This window comes from Equus przewalskii, chromosome 13, assembly GCF_037783145.1.
Source record: "Equus przewalskii isolate Varuska chromosome 13, EquPr2, whole genome shotgun sequence".
Lineage (NCBI taxonomy): Eukaryota > Metazoa > Chordata > Mammalia > Perissodactyla > Equidae > Equus > Equus przewalskii.
The window spans coordinates 30,818,259-30,842,347 of NC_091843.1; the positions used below are offsets into that span (position 1 = coordinate 30,818,259).

Consider the following 24,089-nt stretch of genomic DNA (forward strand, 5'->3'; position numbering starts at 1 on the left):
AGGTCTGCCTGTCCATCTATAAGAAAAATTTCAGGGAACAAATATTTTAGACATAAAGAATCTAGGAGGACACGGGACTTTAATTTCGTCTTAGTTTTGACAGTACTACAAAAGAAAGAGTCTTAGGATTTGGAATCTGGCCTTATTTGTTAAAGCTTCTGGATCATTTCAGTCCAACAGGTGTTTCTTAAGGGCCAGACACTGATGTTGAAAGAGACTTCCTTTTTTTTCTGGGGTTGTGGAGCTGGGAAGATGTAAATCTGAGCTGTGTGTTGCCACATTTCTTGTAGTACATATTTGTGACTTGAATGCCCTGCATCTGAAGCCCTTTCTGTGTTTGGGAACTCACCCACCTTATGATTTTTGATGGGTAGCAGAAACTGCCTCAAATTAAGCTGCAGATGCCAGCTTTATCAGCATTGCTTCTAGCCAGGGGTCTAAGCTTTGTCAATTATAGGAACCCAACTTCAAATTGGGAGTTAGTGACACAAAGAGGGCACCAGGACAGACTCAGCTACACCCCCGTGGGAAGGTGATGAGGCTGAAGCAAGGGTGACCTCCAACTGCAGTGGGAGGAGTGAGGCCAAGAGAGGCCTAGGTGTTCAGCGCCATCAGGGTCAGCCCTAGAAGTCAGCAGTTGGTCATTTGGGGCATTATTCCCGGCAAGGTGGCCTCAAATCAGGCTTTGCAGCCCTTGCAGAAATTCTGTGAACTACCTGATATCCTTTTTTATTAATCCTGCCTCTTCTTAAATCTTTTTTTGCTGTGAATTCCATTGTTTGTGAGAACCCTGGGGGATACACCTTCTTCAGTCCACATCGTTTGAGAATGTCATTTGCAATTGCAGAGAATGATGCCAATGCAGAGAAAGAAGTGGAGTCTAGACAGAGGTGAGCGATCCGTCAGGACAGTCTGGGTCCTGAGAGGTCCTGAGATCAGCTCTAACTCCCAACTTCCCATTCTATGAGCTAACTGATTCCCACTTTTCTTTGAGCTAGTTTGTGATGGGTTCCTGTTGCTTGCAACTGAAAGACATCCGGCAAACATAGATGTCAGCAAATTAATATTATGTATCAGGAGTCTCAAAAATATTCATCCCCTTTGACCCAGTAATCACTTTTCTATTCTTTGGAAATAATTTAAAATGCTAAAAAGCAAAACCAAAATAGTTGGTGGGACTGGGCAAACGGTTGCATAAGAAAGTGCTTCTAGGTGGCCATCTCCACGAAGCTGGAGGCACCTGTTGCCCAGCCCGCGCTCACCTGTTTCATACCTTTTGCTTTACATTTGGAACATGTTTTTATTGCCGCCTTAGTTTTACTCTATGTCTCTGTACAGCTTGTCCCTTGTCCTTTTCCCTGAGTCTTTGGAAACTGCCTTTTGAGGCTCAAAATGGGCATAAACTGTGAGACCGTATCAATGCTTATTTGCTGCTCAGACCAAATTGCAGTTGAGAGCGTGAGGTCTGAAAGTGCGCTGAAGAGGCCACGGTGCAGAATGCTCCACACGATCTGGATGTGTTTCTGTTTCTAAAAGAATTTTTTATGCTGAAATCTGGTTTGGGGGAGTCTGACCCAAGCCCAGGAACCTACAATGGCCTGGGCAAGAAGCAAGCAGTTTGGTAAAATACAAAGTGCCTGGATGGAGAAGCAGGAAACCTAGCGTTCAGTCTATTCACTGGCCAGCTGTGTGGCCTTGGAAAGTCCATTCTCTTTGCTAAGCCTTAGACTCCACATTTATATGACATGGGGCCAGATGTATTTTATGGCCCTTTCAGCTCTCAGCACCCGTGTTTTACGCTTCCTTATAAGGTGGCATTTTAAAAGAAAGTTTGAGATAACCTTGGCTCAGGAGTGCCTTTATGCAATAGCTGGTCCAGGTCAGGCTTCAGGCAGAGTCGCAGATGAATTTGCTGGGATGAGTTCCCCTTTGAAAGAACCTGTCCCTAAGTCCTCAGAGATGGGTCTCCTGAACCAATTCCAAGGAGGGGAGGCTGACTTGGCCCCATTCTGCTCCCAGATGGAGGCACCCATTTAACTCTGGGACAACTTGGTGATTCAGCCTTACAAGGTTCCATTTAATCTTGAGAATAACCATTTGAAGTAGGAAACTGAGGCTCACAGAGAAAGCTGGGATTCAAACTCAGGTGTTTTGGTTTTAACGTCTGTGATTTTCCCTCTGCCTGATTGACATCCTGTGGGTAAACACCTCTGAAGTGAGCAGTGAGGTGCACATTCAGAGAGGGTGACATGAGGGCGATCCCCCCTCCTCTCAGTTTTAATGCTACAGTAGAACTCCTTAAGGGCATCAGCCTGGCCCAAATCCAGCTTTGTCTCTTGCTCCCTGTGTGACTTTGAGCAAGTTAAACTTCCTGAGCCTTAGTCCCCCTACCTGTAAAATGGAGATGAAAGTAATACCTCACATAGAGGTTGCAAGAGTTAAACGGAGGTGCTTAGCACAGTGAGTTTTCAATAGGGTTAGTGACACATAAAGGCTCCAATTTGCAGGCCTAAACTGCAGCAAATTCTACTGTTTCTACTTCCAAATTTTCTCTCAAATCCATCCACTTGTCTCCATCACCGCTACCATCTTAGCCCAGGCCACCCATCCAGAAGACCAGAGTTGATTTTCTACTTCCGTTCTTGTCCTGCAGAAATTCATTTCCCATACAAGAGCCAAAGTAATAAACTGAAAATCAGGTCAGATTATTTCCCTACCTTAATCTTTCTCATTGCATCTAGGATCCAATCTCCCTTCATCACCACGGCCTCTTGGTCCCTGGAGACCGTCTGCTGCAGGCTTTTCTCATGCCGCTCCATTGTTTATCACCCCTCAGCCATGTGGGTCTTCAGTCAGTTCGCTGAACTCACCAAGTTCTCCCTGCTCTCTGGGAAGACGATCTCCACAGCCAGAACTCAATTCTCTACTCTTCACAGGGCTGCTTTCCTCTCATCTTTAGGGTCTCAGCAAAATGCCTCCTCTTAGTGAGGCTTTCTTGACCGCCCTCATCAAAGATCTTCCCTTCTATCCTCTGTTTCATATTCTTGTGTAGAATTAGTTTTACAGCAGACACTTACCATAATTTGTGATATTTTAGTTATTTTGTGTGTATGTATGTGATGCTGTTCGTGTTCTACCTATCTTTTCAGATCCCTTTACCATTTCTGTGCAATTCAGTTCACTTCCAATAGTCAGCACCTGCAATTTTGTTGGAAGCCTTCCCTTGAGCTTCTAGAACCTACTTTGCCCCTCAGGGAGACTCTTAACCAATGACTGATTTGTATGGGGGTATAAATACCCCAGATCTCTCACCTCTTAGCCAGGATAATTCTGAGGTCTGAGTTTTACACTGTTTCCCAGAGTTTTCCGGATGGATTAAGCTCCTCTAGTGCGCTGTCATGACTGGCTTTACAACACACCATTCCTGGTCACCCTCCCTCTCCTCTATGATGTTCCCACTCCCCTACCAATGTCCTTACACCTCCCAAATAATCTATGAGCGCTCAACCCTCATGTCAGGGTCTGATTCTTGGGAGAATCCAACTAAGACCATGGATTTCTTGGTTCTTTTTATCTACCCCAGTAGAGTGTATGTTATATGTCTATCTTGTTCATGGTTATATCCTAGTGCTTAGTTTAGTGTCTGGTAAACAGTGAGCACTCAATATATCTTTGTGTAATGAGCGCGTTCTAGAGGTATTATTATCGCAATGCAGAATTTCTTCCTTTCATGGAATTTAATTTATACCAGTAGCCTACCATACACCCACAGAATGATACATGTGCCCTCCAAAGCTTACAGAATAAAAACAAATATTTTGCTTTCTATAGTACTTTCAAGAGTAGCCTTCCTGTTAAAATGTTGTTTATCAAGGTTTGTTACGGCTAGAGGCTCCTTGCAAGGAAGAGATCTCAAGAGAGAGCCTCTAGGAGTATGGCAATTCTTCCTGGGAGCCACCTGAAATCCCAGCATGGAGATACTTTAGACATCTTTTATGGGTGGGACAAAACCCTGGGTGGGAGGTTTAAGCAAAAAACAACTGGATCCCGGACCAGGTGCCCTCAGTGGAATAAGATGGATGCCTATGCAGAGAGAGTTGCAATAACAACACTAAAGAATGACAAAAATCATCAACATGTGCTGATTGCACTTATGGACCAGTTCTTGAGTGTGTCACACGTCTTATCTCATTTAATCTTCAGAACCAATATATGGAGTAAATTATATGTTACCCCATTCCCAGATAAAGAGATGGAGGCTCCGGGAGGTTAAATGACTTACCCAAATTCATACAGCTAACAAGAGGTTGAAGCGGGATCTGAAATCAGTCCTCATGACTTCAGAGACCCTGCTCTTATTCCTCTATCTCGCCCCCTGGGTTAGGAGAACTTAAACCAGCTCACCAGGTGAACTAGGCAAAATGCTTCAGCCTAGAGAAAGTAAGATTGAAAACAACACACAAATATCAGCTGCAACCCTCCTGAGTTGCCTTCAAAGACCTGTAGGCTCCCATGGAAAGAGAGGGCAGGTGTGTTTTGTGTGGCTCAATTTCAGGAAGATTTTTCTAATATTATTGTCCGGAGGTGAGGGAATGGAGAGTGTTCAAGCACAGAAAACTCCCCACACTGAGATTTGAAGGCAAAAGTTATGCATGCTTCTCTGTGGGAAGTCAAAGAGAGGACCGAAGAATAGGAGAGCTGATTGGCTGGCTTGGAGGACCTTCAGGATCTCTTTTAGATGTGAGCGTCTAGATTACAAAGGAATTAGAAGACTCCCACAGACCCTGCACATGTGGTTAGTACCATGAGATTCTGGAACAACAAGATTTACACAGGTAGTATGACTTGAGAGAAATTTACTAATGCCATGTTAATAAATAAAAAAATATGTGCTATGTTTACTCTTTGCATAAGGGAGGCAGCGCTCCTGTACTGCTGGATGAGCCGGCATAACGTGATGGTCAAGAACGTGTGCTTGGAGTCAGTCTATAGCAGTCACTTTGGGCAAGATACTCAGTACTCCTGAGCCTCAGCTTCCTCATCAGTAAAACAGTGATGCTCTGTGGATTAAAGCTTTTGCAGTTATAGTATTTACTATAGGTCCTTGAAGACTACAAAGGCTAAAAACTGGTAGCTATTTTTCCTGAAAATCTTTAAATTTATTTCTTAAAAACATAAATGCAAATACTTCTGTATCATTTGCATACTCCGTCAAATAGGAAGAGGGCAAATTTTAAAATTTGAGATGCTGGAATCCTGAGACTTGGAGAATCTGGGACTTTTCCTGTAACCACAGTAATTGCTGACATTTATTAAGCACTCAGGTACATTTCATGTCACACGGTCGGTTCTCAGCTAAAACAGGATTAGAAGCTGACTTTCCTGAATTTCAGGCTCTGTTTCTCCCCGCTGCAAGGGATCATTTTGCCTAGCCAGATGACAAGTTTCCAAAAGGAATGGAACATAATATTTTGTTCTGACTCTAACTGTTTACATTTCTAGGAAAAGCAGACTAGTTCTCAATCAGAGCTTTTCACGTCTCCTGATAACATATCTTCCAAGGTTTCCTCCCTTGCACACTTGGTCCCTCGATCAGCTTTCCTCCCTTTTCTCCTTCTTCCTCTCTGGTTTTTGTTGCCCCTGTCTAGATCTCACATGCACCTTTCCTGCCTTTCTCCTTCCCTCCCCTCCTCTTTTCTCTGACTCTATTTCTCCCTCTCTCGTCTCCCTCTCTATTCACCTACACTCACTTCTACTGCTTAAATCCTTAAATTTCAGACCAAGTAGCATCCAGCTAAGACATAGCATATCATTAACATAGAGTTGGATTGGCTTCAGATTACATCATGCTCTGGAAGCTTATCAACAACATAGAATGGTGACATTGGTGCCAACAGGCACCAACCAGCAAGGGTAGACAGTGCAGGGCTCCACAGGGTTCCAAGGAAACACCATACTTGTCTGGGTCACCCTGACTGATCTGGTTAAGAGTCCAGTCCTTGGATGTAGGCAGACTTGGTTCAAATCCTGGCTCTGCCACTTCCTAGTACTTTCTTCATCTGTAAATGGGAAAATAACATGGACTACCAATGGTTTGTTGGGGGGATTCAAGGAAACTATGCTTATTTTGCACAGTGTCTGGCACACAGTGTGCTACGTGATGGTAGTAGTTATTAAGATGCTAATTAATAACTATGTCCACCTCCTCTCCGGCTTCTCTCTTTCCTGGTCCCTTCTTCCCCACCCAAGTAATCAGGATAAGTACTCCACATGACAAAGTTTGCTTGATTTTCTAGGCCTTGGGACAGCAAGTGGAATGGAGAAGTTAGGAAACTGAGGACAAGTCTCAACCACAAAGTGTCATGATTGTGAAAAAAAATCCTAGTGTTTCAAAAATTTCAGAAAACAAACAAACAATAAAAGAAACACTAATTGAAAATTCTTTTCCTTTCTAATACAAAGGGAAGTAGAGGAGGAGATGGTCAATGTTCTTTCTGTTAAAATGCAGGCTCCTGCATCCTGGATACTTTTTATAATCTCTTAAGAGGAAGACAACACTTTCATCTCCTTCCATTCTGCAGTCACCCCATTCTTCCTTCTTTCAAGCATGGAACTAATCTTCTTGGAGTTCCCTTATCTATGGGAGTTCACCACTCCAAGGAGATGTCTGAAATCCACAAGATTACATCTCCTGCTACTCCAGAGAGCCCAGAGGGGAAGTTTTCTGCCCCTCCACTTCTCGACCATTCCCGTTTATTAAGCAGAGGCCCCAAATAAGATTTATTGCAGCCTTGCCTTTCTCATATCCTTGCAGCTTGTTAATATCACAGACGAAAACCCTTTCTGAACACAGCTCTGCAGAGTTCTATTCCTACTCCAGGCCCACTGATTCTGCGGCATTGCCTTGGCAACCAATTAAAATACTTCTTTGTGTGTGGCAACATCATCCTTAATTCTGCAAAACCAGGGCAACCTGCTCAGAGGGCTGAGGGCTGTCTGTCAGTTGGTGTTCTCTCTCTCTGGCTCCATTCTGGTTTGACTTCTTTTTTCACCTCCCAACTACCTCTGAATGCCCTGCAAGCACCTGCATGCCGTTCCTAACACACCTGGCTTGAAGTCAAGAAACGCCCTTGTCAACAAGACAGGGGCTGGAAGGGATCCTGGGGACAAAATGGTTGGTATGTCCCCTTTCCTCTAGCCTCAGGGGAAGATACCAGGAGTGCCTCAGTCATGAAGCTGCTGAGTCTAACTGCAGTTTCTTGTAGTCTGGCGAACACTATGTATTCAATAGTTAAATATGTATTGACGCTGGTTGCATTCAGGCACTGTGCTAGGCAGTGAGGAGACAAGACACCTCCTTAACCTCATGGAGCTTATAGGCCAGTAGGAGAGAGAAGTGAGCAGACAATACCGTATTGTACAGCCTGATGTGTGCTGCGGAGGCTGGAGGGTAGCCCCGGGGACTCTGGGAACCAGAGGAGGAATCTATGGCCGGCTTAGGATTTGGGACAGAGCTGACTTCCTGGAGGAGTAAAGGCTACACTGAGACCTGAGGATGGGCTGCAGTCAGCCAAGTGGGCCAGTTTCTCAATTAGGTGGACAGTTTCCTTCTTGTCTTCTTCAAACTGGCAGTTTCGCTGATGTTCTCAGCTGAAGTTTTCCTACCAGCCTCTCAGGGAAGGGTAACAGTGAATGTCCCAAGTTTTCTCACCTCTTCTCTTGGCTTTCCACGCTGTGCATGCAAATGGTGGCTCAAAGGCACATTTTTCAAAACCAGCAGCATTGAGACCATGATGCCAGATCTCATCATCCAACGTATGTGCTGTATGTGTATTCTGAGGTTTGCAATCCTCAGCGTCATGGGTTTCTGGGAATGCTGAGTGATTAGAATTCAGATCATCTGCATTTTAAACAAGTGCAACCTCAATAACTGCCCTGAACACAGAGGCAGGGATGCTAAATTTTGGTCTGTAACCATTTTCTCCCATTGTGTTTTCTTATATTAACACTTACTGAGCACAAACCTCTGATATGTAACATAGAGTAAACAGTAGCACCCATCTCAGTGGGTTGTAGAGTTAAGTGAGACTGCGAGTCTAAAAGTGCTTTATTCAGTGCCTGACACATAGTAAGTCCTTTGTTTTAAAAGATCTATTAACTGCATCATAATTATTAGTTTACATGGCTGTCTCCCCAAAGACCATAAGCCCTTTGAGGGCAAATATCCTATCTTTCTTACTTTGTTCTCCACTGGAGCCTAGCCAAGGGTCTTACTCATATAAGTCATCCCATACATGTCTACTGCCCAAATGAGACTTAGGAAATAAGAACAACAACGCCTCACATTTATTGTCACTGAATTTACTGTGTGTCACGCCTTGTCCCAGGACCTTTACAAGAATTATCTTGATTTATCTGCCAAATGATGCCAAGATCACTGTTATCTGCGTGTCTACAACGCAGTAAAAGAGCAGAGTCCAACTACTGTAAGTGTGGCCATACCTTCAAAGATTAACCTGCTTGTATGACTGCAAGCAGACAGTTAACCCTTAAAAGCTTACTTTGTCCAGACCCTGTACTAAGCACTTTACACGTATCACCCCATTAAATCCTCCCCGTAACATTATGAAGTGAGCTTATTATTTCCATTTTACAGCAATGATGCTCAGAGTGGCTAAGTAACTTGCCCAAAAGCACACAGCCAGTACACATGAACAGAGCCTTTGTTCTGAATCACAGCATTATCTTGTTTACTTATCTCATTGCGAATCTTAGGTCAGAAGCAGCAGAAAATTGGAATACATATTTTTAAAATGATACTAAAATGCCTATTCTTATTCAGAAAGAAGTTTTAAAAAATATCTATGTACTGAGGGGGCAATGGGAAGTTAGTGTTTAAATGGGTACAGAATTTCAGCATGGGATGACGAAAGAGTTCTGGAGATGGATCGTGGTGATGGTTGTACAACAATGGAAATGTACTTAATGTCACTGGACTATATTCCTAAAAATGGTTAAAATGGCAAATTTTATGTTATGTATATTTTATATATCTGTGATGTGCTTTGGCAGTGTGTGAGGTACAGGGCCCACCTTCCTACATGAAAAGCTGCCTTCCCTTCATATCAGAGGCCAGGTCCATTCAGCTTATAATTAGTGGCCAATTCTTTTAGAGCCTCTTCTTTTCCCTCACTGGTATCCCTGTGACTAAGTGTCGATTAGCTCAAGATAAAGTGTTTCTCCTAAGACGAAAGACACACATACAAGTTGCGGTATCTGACGCAGGAGTTTAGCCATATATGGGGTGGCATTTCCCATCTTCACAGGGTTAGCAATTCATGAGCCAAGTGGGTTTTGAACCTGGCCCACTGTGTTTTCCAGAGAGTGCTGTTTGTCACCCTGAAAGGTATTCAATTAGGGGATTCATATCTAGAATACTTCAGTCACCACGTGACTTTACACCTAATGTAATGTGTTGCTCATTCCTCATGTAGCCCTGTAATGGCTTGATTCTTGAAGAGTTCATTTCTGCATCCTGAGGAGTTATTGCATGAGGCCGTGAAGTCTACCATAGACATGATGTGTTCATTTATTTATGCATCTATTCAAAAAGTATTTGGGGGTTCGTAATAAGAGCCAGGCTGTAGGGTAGGTCCTCCAAGCATTGTATTGAGGGACAAGACAAGCTGCCTGTTTTCCCTGTGCTTGGAAGAAAGATTGGAGTAACTGAGAGATATCTGAGGTGAACTCAGCTACTATTTGAGTCCTGGAGTCTGAGCTCATGAGCATCCCTGGTATGAGCTTTGAGTGGTATGAGCTTTCAAGACAGAGCCTGGCACACAGCAGGCACTTAGGAGCAGTCTGTTGAATGCCCTGGCTTCTGAGCTGGGGATCTAGAGCAGTGTGACCCTGGAGGTTGACACAGACCCAAGATGCAGGAAGCTGCTCATGATGAACGGACTGGTCTTTCCTTGCCGGTGTTCTACCACTTGCTTTGGATGCACTGGCTTGTGCTTCTAGGTGCTGGGGTTATCTGGTTACCTGACCGTTTCAATGGAAAAGAATGTCTCTGTCTGCCAGTGAAGTGGAGACTACTCCTTAGTTACCCAGTAAGCTCAGCCACCTGCTTGGAGTAGAGACAGCTTGTTTGGCTGCATTGATCCATCAGGTAGATATGGCCCATAGGCCACATGATGACCTGTAACCAGTTTGGCACCAGAGAGACTTTATCACAGAGAGTAATTGACATGTGTCTCCCTGGTGGTGCTTCTGAAGCCAGGTATCCAGTCACCCTGTCTTTTCTCCACCTGTTTCCTCTCCTCCCTCTCGTCCAACTTCCATTCTAATCAAGAGATCCCCATCCTGCTCTGCCTTTCCTAGCACCCACCTGCCCAGAACACCCTGCCTTTTCATCCTTTGACCTTCCTGACTGCTGAAACACCTATTTTTTTTTTTTACAGGAAGTTTCTTTTTATTGGCCAAGCTTCATTTCTCTCACACTGAACCACCTCAATGCCTGACATTTTCATAAACCATCATTTCTTCAGTCTAAGACTTCTCTACCATAATAATCTTTATTAGGTTATAATTTACATACAAAAAAATGTACTCTTTTTAAGTGTACAGTTTGATGTATTTAGACAAACCTATATACCATCACATAAAACATTTGCATTACCCAATAAAAATTATAGTTTACAGTCTTGCCATTTCTGGAATTTTATATAAACGGAATCAGACAAGATGCACTCTTGAGTAAGACTCTCCTTTTTGCATATCTTAATGTTTCTAAAATTGGATGTATCTTACAGTGAACATCTAACATGGTAGTGCTTCTTTTTTTCCTTAAGAGCTAGAACTAAATAAATGATACATCTTATGGTGGATAATATCTTTAAATCCTGAATATATATACATACATGGTACAGTAGATATACATATACACAGTATATATAATATGCATGTGTGTTTACATATACGTGTGTGTATATACATGTATACTGACTGGTTGGTTTTACCATTAGATGGTAAGCACTGGGAAGGCAAGAACCTTTACCTTGCTGTATGTATAGGTTCCCACAGTGCCTGTAGCTGGACACTGGGAGGAGCTAAATAAATACTGCAGATGGCGGTGATAGTGAGTTTCAGTTTCCCCAGAATATCTTCTAATGGCAAGAACTTGCCTAAAACTCTTCTTGGAATGAGTCAATAATCTCTAACTACAATAGGGGTTCTCTTTGGGGGCTCAGCTACCTCTGCATTAGTATGACACAGCATTTTCCAAAATTTGTTCCGTGGACAATGAATATTACTCAAGATGCTAATAAAAGGAGGGAGAGGAGGTGCCACTGTCATAGAAATTGGAAAATATATATATATTTAAATATCCCACCACTTAGAGATTCACAATTTGTTAGCATGCTAAAAGTCTTGAAATGTCCCGTAGCAAAGAAAAAACATTTCTCTCTGTTTTAATCTCAGGTTTGTTTGACCCTGGAGCTTTATGGAACATCCATTAATACCTTACAGAGTACTGTACACCTTATGAAAGATTGGCCTAATATATAAGCATGAATTTAAAAAATGGGAAAGGAAAGAAGAAGATAAAGAAATTGAGGAGAGCTGTATTTGAGCTGGTCCCAGCTAATCCCAACGCTATGTAATGGTATCTGGAATGAAATGGATGAGGATGCTCTTTGTGAGTAAAAGGCTGAGCAAGCACTTTCCCTGGCTTCATAATCTCTTCATAGTATAAAGGGACAGGTGAGCAGGCAACCTTTCCTAAGAGGAAATGAAAACAACACAAAAAATATGCATTGGCTAATCCCTTAGGTGACATGCCCGCAGTGCACAGGGTGGATAATTGAGGTTGAGAAAGGAAAGCCTTGTGCCCCGCCCCTCTGCCTTGGCCATCCCATGGGGGACAAGCTGTTGTGTTTGTCCATTGTTGGGCCAGATACTTTTAACTGATGAGAAAATCGAAGCAGGTAATAGAATGGCTCGCTAAAACAGAGAAGAGCTCACCGGTAGGAATTATGTTGATCATTATGTTGATGGCAAAGTCCTTCTCAGAAATAGCATGGACCCACTACACACAGAGATGAAAGGAAATCAGAGTGGGCCAGGTGAAACTCCAGCAGAGGTGAAAAGAAATGTATAAGAGCTCCTTTTCTTTCTTCAAAATATTATTTTAAGCATTATCATACAGTAAAATGGACTTTTTTCCCTTTGTGCATATTTCTATGAATTTTAATACATGTATAGATTCATTTAACCACTAACACAATTAGGATACGGAACAGTTCCATCACCCCGTAAAACTCCCTCATGGTATTCCCTTTTAGTCACATCCTCTCCCAACCCATAGCCCCTGGCAACCACTGAAAAATCACTATTTCCATCACTGTAGTTTTGTCTTTCTGAGAAATCTCTTTCCTTTTGCTATTCCCTTTGCTTAATTTTTTAATGGAGTTCTCTGCATGTTTATGTGTAGGTGCAAAGAATGTCAAATCCAATGCAGCTGACTTTCTCCTCTATTATTGTTTTGTTATTGACTGTTGCTAACATTTATTAACATCTATTATGAACCAGGTACTTGTACTAAGCTTCTACATACACTATCTCATTTTAATCTTACAATAGCCTTATGATATACGGATTATCACTATTATCTCCATTATCCAAATACGGAAATTGAGAGTCAGGGAGATTAAGTGACTTGCCTAAGGCCTCACAGCTACCAAATAATTGAATCCCAGCACAAACCCAGCTCCTTGTGACCACAACGCTTGAACACTGTAGCCAGCAATAAAAGGGAGGGCACTGTAACTAGGAAGGAGGTACATCGTAAGAGGTTGGGGGCAGGGCCAATTTGGGGGCCATGTGGTTTTTAAAAGGGTTGACAAATGGGTGTGAAGCTGGAGAACCACCTGGGTCTCCTGACTTCTCAGTCTCAGCTCCTACTTTTGTGTTTTCCTCCACCTGCCTCATGTGGCCCTCGCTGACCCAGGTGGCACCAGCCTGCAGTTTTCAGAGGCTTGGAATGGTTTCAGTTCCCTTGCAGATTTAGCAGAAACCATTGCCTGTGTCACAGCTCTGCTGCAGGACACAGCAGCTGAGACCCAGGAAAGGAGCTGGATGCCTTATCGTTTCTACCCGGCCCCAATTCCCTCATGTGCTTTCTGACCTCATTTGCCCCCCTCGGTTGCTTTGCAACACTAACTGAAAAAGTTTCTAGGACACAGCCACCTGGTCTATGTGCTGGAAGTGGCAGGTGTGTTCTTGCTGAGATGCGACAAGTAAGACAGGAATGTGTGTGGTGCTTGGCATGATGCATAACAAAGGAGGAGAAAGTTCAGCCCTGCAAGATCCAGGGCTGCAACATTTGTGGTGGGGATAGTGAGAGGCAGAGGGAAGGTAAGATAGAAAGGTTAATGAAGAACTGATGATGCTGGCAAAGTGGGCCAGCTTCTTGCCCTGCCTGTGGTTTTCCTTTGAGCTTGCTATTTGGGGAAGTGAAGTTGGCTAGTGAGTTTTCTCCTAGAATCAACTCCTAGCTCCTAAGGGGTCTTGAAAGTGAGCTGCCAAACCAACACATGCTGGGAAGACACACTTCTCAATCATGGCCATGGAGCATCTGGAGACAAACAAAGTGAGCCAGAAATCAGGGTACCAAGGACCATCTCTAGCTGACACTCGATTAACAAGGGGGTAAAAGAGGGTGTGTAATTTAGAGTGGAAAGTGTTGACTCACTTCAATAACAATAACAGCTAATATTTATTGAGCACTTAATATTAGCCCGTCAATGTGCTAAGAGATAAATGACATGAATCCTCTCATTTGTTTCTCACAACAGCCCTCTGAGGTAGGTACTACTATTATCTCCAATTTACACATGGGGAAGTAGGGGTCCTGAGGCTTAAGTGACTTATCCAAAGTATACAATTATTGAGCAGCAGAGGCAGGATTTGAATTCTTGTATTTTTCAAACCTAAGTTCGCGAATTCTTAGCTTTGTTGCTTTACTGCCTATCCTAATTCAGAAATGTTCTTAAAGGGTAACAGAGTGAGGAGGAAGAGAGATCAGCTATTTTGGAGCCCATAATCTTCACCTAGACTTGCAAAGTTCCTTTGGCCTCAGAACCAGTGGGATTCCCACTGCCAGGGGCCTTCTGGGAGTCTGTTGACCTCACTTGTTGCCTTGAAATAATTGCATGCTGTGGAAACCTACAGCCATTTCTCAAGTTTTCTTTTTACACAATCAACTTGGGAGGGTTTTAGACAGGTAGGCACAATGGACTATTTTTTCTCTCTTGTGCTGGCACCATGAAGTGTGACTCTTGGTTCCACCCTAGCATGCTGGCTGGCACAAGAAGTACCAGGCTTTTTCGAGCCAACAAAAAGATCTTGATGAGCTTGTTTTTTAGATGAGCCTTGGTGAGCAGAACAGATTTTGGGCTTAAAGAGCTCACGGACAGAAAGCTAAATGAACTCTTTCAGAGGGCCACGTTAACATTGAGTCCTCTGTAAGAGATGTTTTACAAAATGGTACCCTGCAACAACAGGTTATTTTTGCCCTCTTAGGAAAGTACTTCATACTTAGTATCATCCTGGTCTGGATTCATCATAGGATCAAGTTCAATAATAATAATACCTATTGCATTCTCCTGCAAGGGCTATCACTCCTTTTGTATTTTGTAGAATGCCTCATGCACAGCAGGGCACAATACACAGTCAATAATAATGTTTACTCTGATAATGATCTTCCAAATGCCTTTCATCTAAGGATCTCAAAGTGCTTTGCAAACACTAATTAGTTAAGACTCACCGATGGCTATCCATTTTTACAATACATTTTCCCATTTTACAGAATTTTAAATTGAGACCCAGCAAACTTAAGTGGCTTGCCCAAAGTCATACAGCAAGTTTAAATTAATGATAATGACAATGATTTGCATTTCCATGGCATATGCTTTCGAAGGCAATATGAGTACACTGCAAAGATAGTGTTCACACCATCCTGGGGAAGGTGGGGAGCAAGTATTATTAACTGTTGACTAAACTGGGTAAACTGAGGCGGAGACAGCAAGTAACTTGGTGAGGATTCGACAGAGGATGCAAGTCCACTCCTCTGACTCTCAGAACGGTGTGGCATCCCAGACAATCTTCAATTCTCTGAATGGAGGGATGCATGATTGCTTTCACACTTACAGGAAAGATAGCTATATTTTGGGGAATAAAACAGGATGCAGAATGACAGCCATATTTACATCTGGGAACGGGTTTGTTCACTCCCCACTGAGAGAAGCGAAAGGGATGAGATGAGACACTTCAAGAAAAGTGAGCTCAGGAAATGAAGGAAACAGGGGCGGTTGGGGGATGGCTGCCAGCTCTGCTGTCTTGCAGAGCATCTTTATTAAAACAGGTTCTGCCTGAAAGCAGGAGCTCTCAATGACCTTGTTCTGTGTGTCAGCCTCACGACAGGATTTGGTCAGGCGTGGCTTGGAGGAAGGGCACAACCCCATCACTGGCACCTTGGTCTGATGTTACAAGTCCCTGTGAAAGAGTTCCAGGGACACGGAGTATCTTAATGGCTGTCTCTTACGTATGACCAGCTCTCATCTCCACAACTCCCTATGCCAGGAGGGGCCTGGGAATCCTCTACGGTTCAAAAATTTAACTGTGGATCTATTTGTTGCTACCTATTCTCAGCTACATAGCCCTATAGAAAAAAGATGAAAACATGAACAAAAATATTCAAGGCAATAAGGGACTTGGTGGCTGGGTCTTAGGAATTCAAAGGGAGATTTGCTGACCCGACTCTCTATAAACATGGCTTGTTTGAGAAAAGTTTGCTGCCCTCCCCCACCCGCCTTCTCCAGGCCTGTGGATTCTGATTGATGACTAGACCTAGGGCTAATAGGCAGGCTTAAAGAAGGGAGCCAGGCTCTTTTCTGGAATGTGTTCACATTCACAAGCACAACGGCAATAGTCTGCAGTGAAGAAATCACACCAATGTCACACTTCTTCCTGCTCTCATTTTTGAACGTTTCCATACTCCCCTGCTGCATGGGCACCTTGGAGCTGCAGCGAACGGGTTAGCTGTTGGAAGGAATATTTTAGAAAGTTGCTCTGAACGCACAACACAAGGCTATTCTCCTGTGTGGGGAAGGAATCTTGGAAGACCCTCCCACCCGCTGTGACTTCACAGCAGGGAGTCATGGGAGCTTGCTTTCGGTAAGACGACAGAATGCAGCTTTGACTTTCTAAGTATGCCAGTGACCCAGGCCACAGCTTGGCGTGTCCACTTTGGCACACTGACTCCAGGGGTGACGGTGCAAATAATCCTGCCAGACTCAGAAGGACCATGTCCTTCTCTCCAGACGTACCCTTACACAGCTTCCCAAAAGGAGGCTCACAGCCAGGTCAGGTAAAGTCCTCAGGATGAGTCTGCACCGCGTTATCCAAACACCCGAGGTGTTACGTGATCGCCTGTGCGGCTCCAGTGGGTCCGTTCATTTTTTATTTTTTTTTTTTGCAGCTGCTGAGGTGCATTTTATGTGTTTCATTCATTTTGTAAAGTAAGGCACATCTGCGGGGCTCTGGTACACATCTGTTGTACTTCACAGCCCAGCCTTCCCTATCAGTCAGTCCATCCACACACACGCTTCCCTCCCGCTCGGTCTTCCAGCGTCAAGTATCTTCATAGCTTTCAACCGATTATGAATGAGCATCATCACAATAGCACTTTATGACTAGGGGGTGGCAAGAGGGATTTGGGCAAAATTCAAACAAAACCTGACATTTGGAAACTACTCAGAGATCTCAAAAGCAACAAGCAGTTGGATTTATTTTCTCTTTTTCCCATCCTCTATGCATTTCCCATGCACTGGTTTGGCCTCAGGACTGCAGAAGTGAAAGACCAAAAATATAATCAGGAAGGCTTTCCTTGTGCTATTACCTTCTGAACAAGAAGCAGAGAGAACCTAGAAAGCTTTCACCATTTTAAGGAGAATTTCTAGATGGATTAGATAGGCTCAGGATTCCACCAAGTTTTGGTAAAAGGATCACTGCCCACAGAAGATAATCTCTGGGGAATCATCGGCAGCACTCTGAAATGAAACTAAAAGAGAATAATTCCTAATTGCTGGTACACCCAAATCCAACCTCCAAGTGGACATGATAGGAACAAATAAGATCTTTCTTACCCCATCCATGTGGATCCTGATATTAGGCACCAGGCGGAAAGGGCTGGACTGCAGCCCTCTGGGGCTAGTCCTGCTTTTCCTGCTGTCCTGCGAGGTCAGCACGCCGGGCCTGCGGAAGGAGCCGGCTCTCCCCGCGCTCTGCCCCGAGCGCACACCATCCAGAAGACGCACGAGCAGCAGGTTGGCCGGCAGGGCCTCGATGCTGCAAAACACCAGGGTCCTGCATTCGGGGCACCGCAGCTCCTTGTGGGCCTTGAAAATCCTCTGTAGACATGGTTTGCAGAAGGTGTGCTGGCAAGGCAGGACTTTGGCTGTGACATCGAGCTTCTCAAAGCAAACGGGGCACTCCAGAAGATCAAGTAACGTCAAATCATCCATTTTATTTTAAAGCTCCAGTCCTGACCTGGAAAGGCAGAGTCCGCATTGTAGGGTCAGCTGAGCCAAGGGGGCAGAGCCGGTCTCTTGAGAGCCTCAGAATTCCTGCCTGTATGAGTGAGAAACGAAGAGAGGGGAAAAAATGTGACTGCTCTGAGAGGTATACCCCACCTACATGAAGGCAGTGTCTCATAAGGCAGTTTGCAAGGACTTTGTTCCAGCACCCAAGTTTCAAATGACTCATTCTGAATCAGTGCTAGCAGGTAAAGACCGACTTCTGCCTGCTGGAGGATCTGAGGGAGCTTTCAGCACAGTGACTGACTACTTACTCATTGCCTCTCTGCGTGGAAGGCAAGAGCAGGGAGCCAAGCCTGGCCTGTTGAAGCAGCATACCCACTCCTCTCTCAGCCAGGGCTCAGAGGGGTAAATTACATCCCCCAACCGTCAGGCTCAATTCTCAATTTGAGAATTGAGAATGCAATTTCCGGGAAGCTGTCTACTCCTCCTTCTTTCCCTAAGTTCATCTAGACAAGTTATTTACATAGATAAGTATATCTGACTCTCATGCAGATGTAGAATTATTTCCTTCACAATATATCTTTCCCCCTCATTTTATTCTAGCAACATCCAAGAAAAATTTCTACTAGAAACTGTTTTCAAAAATTGGTTTGCCTCAACTGCAGGCCATGGTACTTGGAAGTTTTTTTCTTTTTTTTTTCCTTCCTTCTTTCCCTCCTTCCTCCCTCCCTCTCTCCCTCCTTCCTAGCCTTCCTTCCCTATGTCTCTCCCTCTTTCCTTTTTTTTTTTTTTTTGCCTCTTCACCCTGATTATTTTAGCCTCAGAGACAATATTCCTCCCATAAGATAAAGCCGCGCAGCCTGTTTAGTTACTTTGACAATTGTTCTCAGTTTCAACTGAAGGAGATAGGAATTCTGGACTGTGGTCACAGCCTGCAAAAACCAAGATGGAGCAGCATATACAGGTGTGTGTGTGTGTGTGTGTGTGTGTGTGTGTGTGTGTAGTCTGGAAACGATCCTTGTTCCAGGAAGAGTTTCCTTTTGGATGTCTGAAAAGAGGTCTCCAGTTTAGAAAAGTCTCTTGGGAAGAGGTCCTCTGTCCTTCACAAGTGCCAAGCCTTGGGTGACTGCAGCAGCCAGGAGGTTTGGCAGGAGGGTGGGTGGCCCCACTAGTAAGAAATGCAGACAGGACGCACCAGGACAAGAGATGGCGCCTTGCCTTCCTGAGATAGCTCTCCAAAGATGTCAGCGTGGGGGAGGTGTGCGGGGGGCCACTAACCTTGAGCTTGTAACCCCAGCTGATCCTCTGCTCGGCCGGGCTCCCTCCAACTCGCTTCCTTTTCCCCAAGAGCTGCCGCTGCCAGCGCTTTGAGAACTTTAACAACTCTGAGTCTTACTCATTTCAGGGATCGCCTTACCCAGCCCTGTTAACGCTTTCACCGCCAGGCAGCCACAAGGCTTTGCTCTGAGTTCATGCTTGGCTACTGATCCTTCCTTTATGTAACTGAGTTGATTTCTGGGAAAAGATTATAAGGGACAAAATATAAGCCAGCCCCTAAGGCCAAGATTAACAAAGTTTAGATTTTCACCTTTGTCGTTTTCTCTCCTATCCAAGAAGTTGAAACACACTCAGTTGTAAACATGCCAAGGTGATTGTGTTATTCAAAACCTTTATAAGGATTTCCTGAAAAGGTCAAACAGATTAAGGGCAGCTACGATGACAAAGATAAGCTGGCCACCTAAAAATACTGCTTCTTAAAAATCATAGTCAATCCTTAAATTTAGTAATTTGAGAGGGACTTTGGTGATTTTCTTCTTTGCTCAATCTCTTTAAATTAAAAAAAAAGAGATAGAGTCAGTAATACATACCTATCTTTGACAGATCAAAGCAAAGAAGGGCTTTCTTAAAAAAGGAAAAGCGGGGCTGGCCCGGTGGCAGCAGTTAAGTTCGCACATTCCGCTTCGGCAGCCCGGGGTTTGACGGTTCGGATCCTGGCTGCGGACATGGCACTGCTCATCAGGCCATGCTGTGGCAGGCGTCCCACATATAAAATAGGGGAAAATGGACACGGATGTTAGCTCAGGGCCAGTCTTCCTCAGCAAAAAAGAAGAGAATTAGCAGCAGATGTTAGCTCAGGGCTAATCTTCCTCAAAAAAAAAAAAAGGAAAAGCAATGGTCCCAGCTCTTTGCCTAACCCCTACCCACTGGAGTCTTTTCATAGCCCAAAATAATGCTTATACTTCTATTTCTTGATTTATCAATAATACTTTAGATGTGAAGTTAATAATAAGGTTAATAATAATAACAGTAATGATAACAATATTACCAAACACCAGAGTAGCCCTTATTTGTGCCAAGCACAGTCCTAAATACTTTCCCTATGTTAACTCATTTAATCCTTTTTACAACCGAATGATACACAGCACTCTTCTTTACCCTTATTTTACAGAGGAGGGACCTGAGACACAGAGGGGTTGAATAACTCATCCCCAGAGTCACAGTTAGCAAGAGGCAGGTGGTTTGTGAACTTACTACTATGTCATATGATGATATAGCTTTAAGGGGAGAAGAGATGGTTGAAGAGAGCTAAACGTCACCTAGGATGGCACAAAGTCAAAAGGTGATGGCCGAAGTTGACTCATCAATTTCTTTTGCAAATGAGGCAGCTGTGCCCAGAGAGATCAAGAGATTCCTTGAAGTTGCCCAGTGAGGTGGGGACAGAACTGGGACTAGATACCAGGTGTTCTTTTTTACTGTGTCGTCTCTCTCACCATGAGGAAGGCAATTCTTTACTATGCCGAAAGCACCTAGATACAGCTCCATGGGAAAATCTGCAGAGGGGGCCGAGAGGCCTGAGAACGGGTTGTAGTGGTTTACATGATTTTCAAAGTTCTTCCATCTCAGTTCTGAAAGATCAAATGTGTGAAACTCAAAACACAGGAGAAATTTGGTAAGGAGCAGACAAAGTCATCTGCCCTCTGAGCACAGGGGCTTAATTTGGATATGTGTCAATTTCAAACACTATTTTCAACTCTCTCTCTCTCTTTTTTTTTTTATAATCTCCCTTTTATGGAGGGTTTTTGAGCTTCAATGACATCACATCCCACTCTATGGCCCGTCTCCTTCAAATAATTTCCACTTTAGATTCCGTGCTCATCAGGAAGCCCCTGGCGGTTTGAGGCCATTTGCTGTCCTTACTCTGTTTTCCACTTGGCAAAAGCTGAGCTGTCTCCTCTGTGAGCTGCCCTGCAGTCCCCTCACCCTCTAGAAAGGTCTGCCCCAGAGCTGGAACTCCTACTGCAGGGGCTGGGAAACGTTCTCCCTTCTTCCCTCTCCTTTTCTTTTTTTTTTTTAAAGATTGGCACCTGAGCTAACATCTGTTGCCAATCTTCTTTCTTCTTCTTCTTCTCCCCAAAGACCCCACAGTACATAGTTGGATATTCTAGTTGTGAGTGTCTCTGGTTGTGCTATGTGGGATGCCTCCTCAGCATGGCCTGATGGGCGGTGCCATGTCTGCGCCCAGGATCCGAACCAACGAAACCCCAGGCTACTGAAGCAGAGCCCATAAACTTAACCACTCGGCCACAGGGTCAGCCCCCCTCTTCTTCTTAAACACACTCTATACCCTTACAACCTCACCTCGGCATCTACATGCATATGCACACACACGTGTGCATAAGGAAACACACATACACAATTGTAACAGTAACAATTATTGAGCATTTGCTGTATGCCATGGACCAGTGCTTAGACTTAAAACAGATTATCTCATTGAATCCTCTCAACCACCCCATAAGGTAGGTGCTGTAACTTTCCTGGGGTTACAGAGCTTGTGATCTGAACCCAGGTTGGTCCAATCCCAGAGCTTGTGTTCCTTACCATCACTGCTTCCCATGTTATAAAGTCATGCATCTGCCATAAATGCACCCATATATCTTTACAGCATAAATCCACACACAATTATACATATGTCCATACTATACACACCAGTTGATCTCAAAGCCAACCCAAAATAAAGTGATGAAGTCAAAGGAGCCCAAGCTCCTTGATTGTCGTTTTCTCTAACCTACCAATCTCATGGCTCCTCCATGCCCCTGCGTGGCCAGTGGTCTCACAAAGCTTCAAGCCCTCCCATCCCCAAGAAAGCAGAAAAAATCCAGCTCCGTCCCAGGAAAGCAGGATAGGTCCAGTTGGCTGCTCTGTGCTAGCATATTTGGCAACTGAAGATTCAGCAGAATAGACCTGCGACGGTGGAACCTTAGGGACTAGAGGAGGACAGGGAAAGTTTACACTGAACAGGAGTGGCTTTTAGCACCTCTCAAATCACACCCTGTAGGTGGTCCCCAACACCATCCACATAATAGGTTAGTCTTGGTGAAAACTTGAGGAGAAATTTTCTTTTGAAGCTTCTGAAAAAGACGGAGAGTTTTAAGTGGGGATTTCATCCGGCTTACCCAAATGCTACCTTGGCGTCAAATCAGATGAACATCTAGTCCTCAAAAACAAACAAAAAGGTGAACTATGCACGCCTTCCCAGACTCCAGGCTCAGGTCCCCCCACCTCTGCTCCCACCCCATCAACACTCCTGTTTATATTTATACTGTTACTAGTGATTACAGACTGTACTCTTTTTAAATACCTGGGTAATATTTACGAGCTTCTGCTGCTTGTATTTACAAGTATATCTTGATTTATGTTAAAAAAAAAAAAAAGCAAATCTGATCATATTGTTCCCCTGTTCAAAACCCTTCAGTAGCTTCCTTAGGATTTAGTAGTTGACCTTAGATAAAATCCAAATCCTTTTTCTGATCTATCAGGTCAGACATGATCTGGCTCCGGTCCACTTCTCCTGCCTTGACTTGCTCCCACATTTCCCCCTCACTCCCCACTCCAGTCCCGCTGGCTTTCTCTCTTTCCTGAGAATAGTTTAAGTTTTTCTGCCACAGGATATTTGTTCATAGTTTTCTTCATGTCTGCACTACACTTTCTAGTTACTCTCTTCTTCCTGCTCTCTTTCTCGTTACTCTCCTACACCCTTTGCTTTTTTCAACCCCTTCTCTGCACATTTTACCTTAAATGTCCCTTCCTTAGGGAAGCCTTCCTTGATTCTCATGACTAGAAAGTTTATCATCCTACACTGCTCCTCCATAAGTTATCGCAATTATAATTCAGTAATTATGTTAAAATGATTTATTTAATGTCTGATTCCCCTAAATAGACCAAAAGCTCCAAGAGAGCAAGATACTTATAAGTCTTGTCCCTGCTCTATCCCTCATGTCTAACACGGTGACTGGCATGTGCTTGATGCTCAATAAATGTTTGTGGAATAGATCTATGGGCAAATAAATTAATTGTATTCTTAAAAACTTGTGTCTGGGCAGATGTACATCAAACTGTTGATAATGGTTCTATATTGGACACCTCTTGGGTGCATTTTGAATGTTTTCAGCCCCATCTCTTACTTAGGTGGGGAAGAAGTTCTACCAGATTCTGGTGGATGCTACCTGGCATTGTCAGGACCCTGCCATGCACCTCTTGCCTCCTGCCCCAGAACTTCTCTGATGTTGAAATTTGGGACACCCATGGGAACAGTCTCTCAACTCACATATGCATGATCTAGAAGTGTAGAGCATCTTTGACGAATGGGGATCTATGGATAAATGCTTCCCCCTTACATCCTTTAGAGTAGGCAGTGCTGAGCGTTCATAAGGCTCTTCATAACGTTCCATGGGATGAGTACCATTCATCCGTTGGGTGGCTAATGCAATGGTCCATCCTTGTATTGTCACCCCCTCATTCCCTGTATCATTCCTCCATCCCTAACCTCTGCTCCCAACTAAATTACCTTCAAGCAAGCAAGCCTTTGTCTCAGGTTAAGATAGTTTCTTTCAAATTTAAAATTAAATCACAAAGCAAGTGTGCAGACAATTTTGTCAATCAAATTTATTTATTTATTGGAATTGTAATTTTGAGGTGTGCCATTTTCATTGACTGGCTCTTAACACTTTGACGGTCTCAGGATCTTTGCCATAAAGTGAATTACTTGTAAACCAATCCATAAGTTCATCAAAGGAGTTCAGGTAGTTGGGAATGTAAAGCATTGTAACTGAAAGGGCCATGAAGACTCTGTTGACTGTTATTGGACTCTTGTTGGCAGAGGCCATGTTTTGTAACTTGTTGCTCTCTTTCTTTAGTACCTATATAAATTTAGACATATGTTTTAAATATTTCAATGGAGCCATATTATCAGTTTCCACCATGCTGAATTTGCCCCTGTGATTTGGTTTCTAATGATACTTGGAAATCTTTGGAATAATTCAAGGAGAGGAATGATTGGAGAAAAGTGGGCACCTTTCCAATAGTGGAAATGTGAAGGGAAGTCGAATGGCAGGGGTTAAATGGCTATTAGACATTCTGCCTTTCTTTGAAAGATGCAGGCCCGCAATGAAGTTAACTGTGAGATTTCCTTTATAATCAGGAGGATGAGGA

General features: G+C 43.8%; 1 protein-coding gene across 5 annotated transcripts in view; it reads right to left on the reverse strand.

Annotated features, from left to right (window-relative positions):
* The window catches only part of SH3RF2 (SH3 domain containing ring finger 2), a 126,025-nt gene extending 106,910 nt beyond the window's left edge, over nt 1–19,115 (reverse strand). For 4 of the 5 annotated variants that reach the window (XM_070569319.1, XM_008513869.2, XM_008513867.2 and 1 more), the window contains exons 1-2: nt 18,879–19,115; nt 17,208–17,691 (exon numbers count right to left, since the gene is read on the reverse strand). In XM_070569319.1, the coding sequence (XP_070425420.1) occupies nt 17,208–17,585 (378 nt within the window). In that variant the 5' untranslated portion in view covers nt 17,586–17,691; nt 18,879–19,115. Of the gene's footprint in view, nt 1–17,207; nt 17,692–17,911; nt 18,060–18,878 lie in introns of those variants that run through there. The other variant, XM_070569318.1, reaches the window with a different exon arrangement.
* Nucleotides 19,116–24,089: the final 4,974 nt, after the last annotated feature.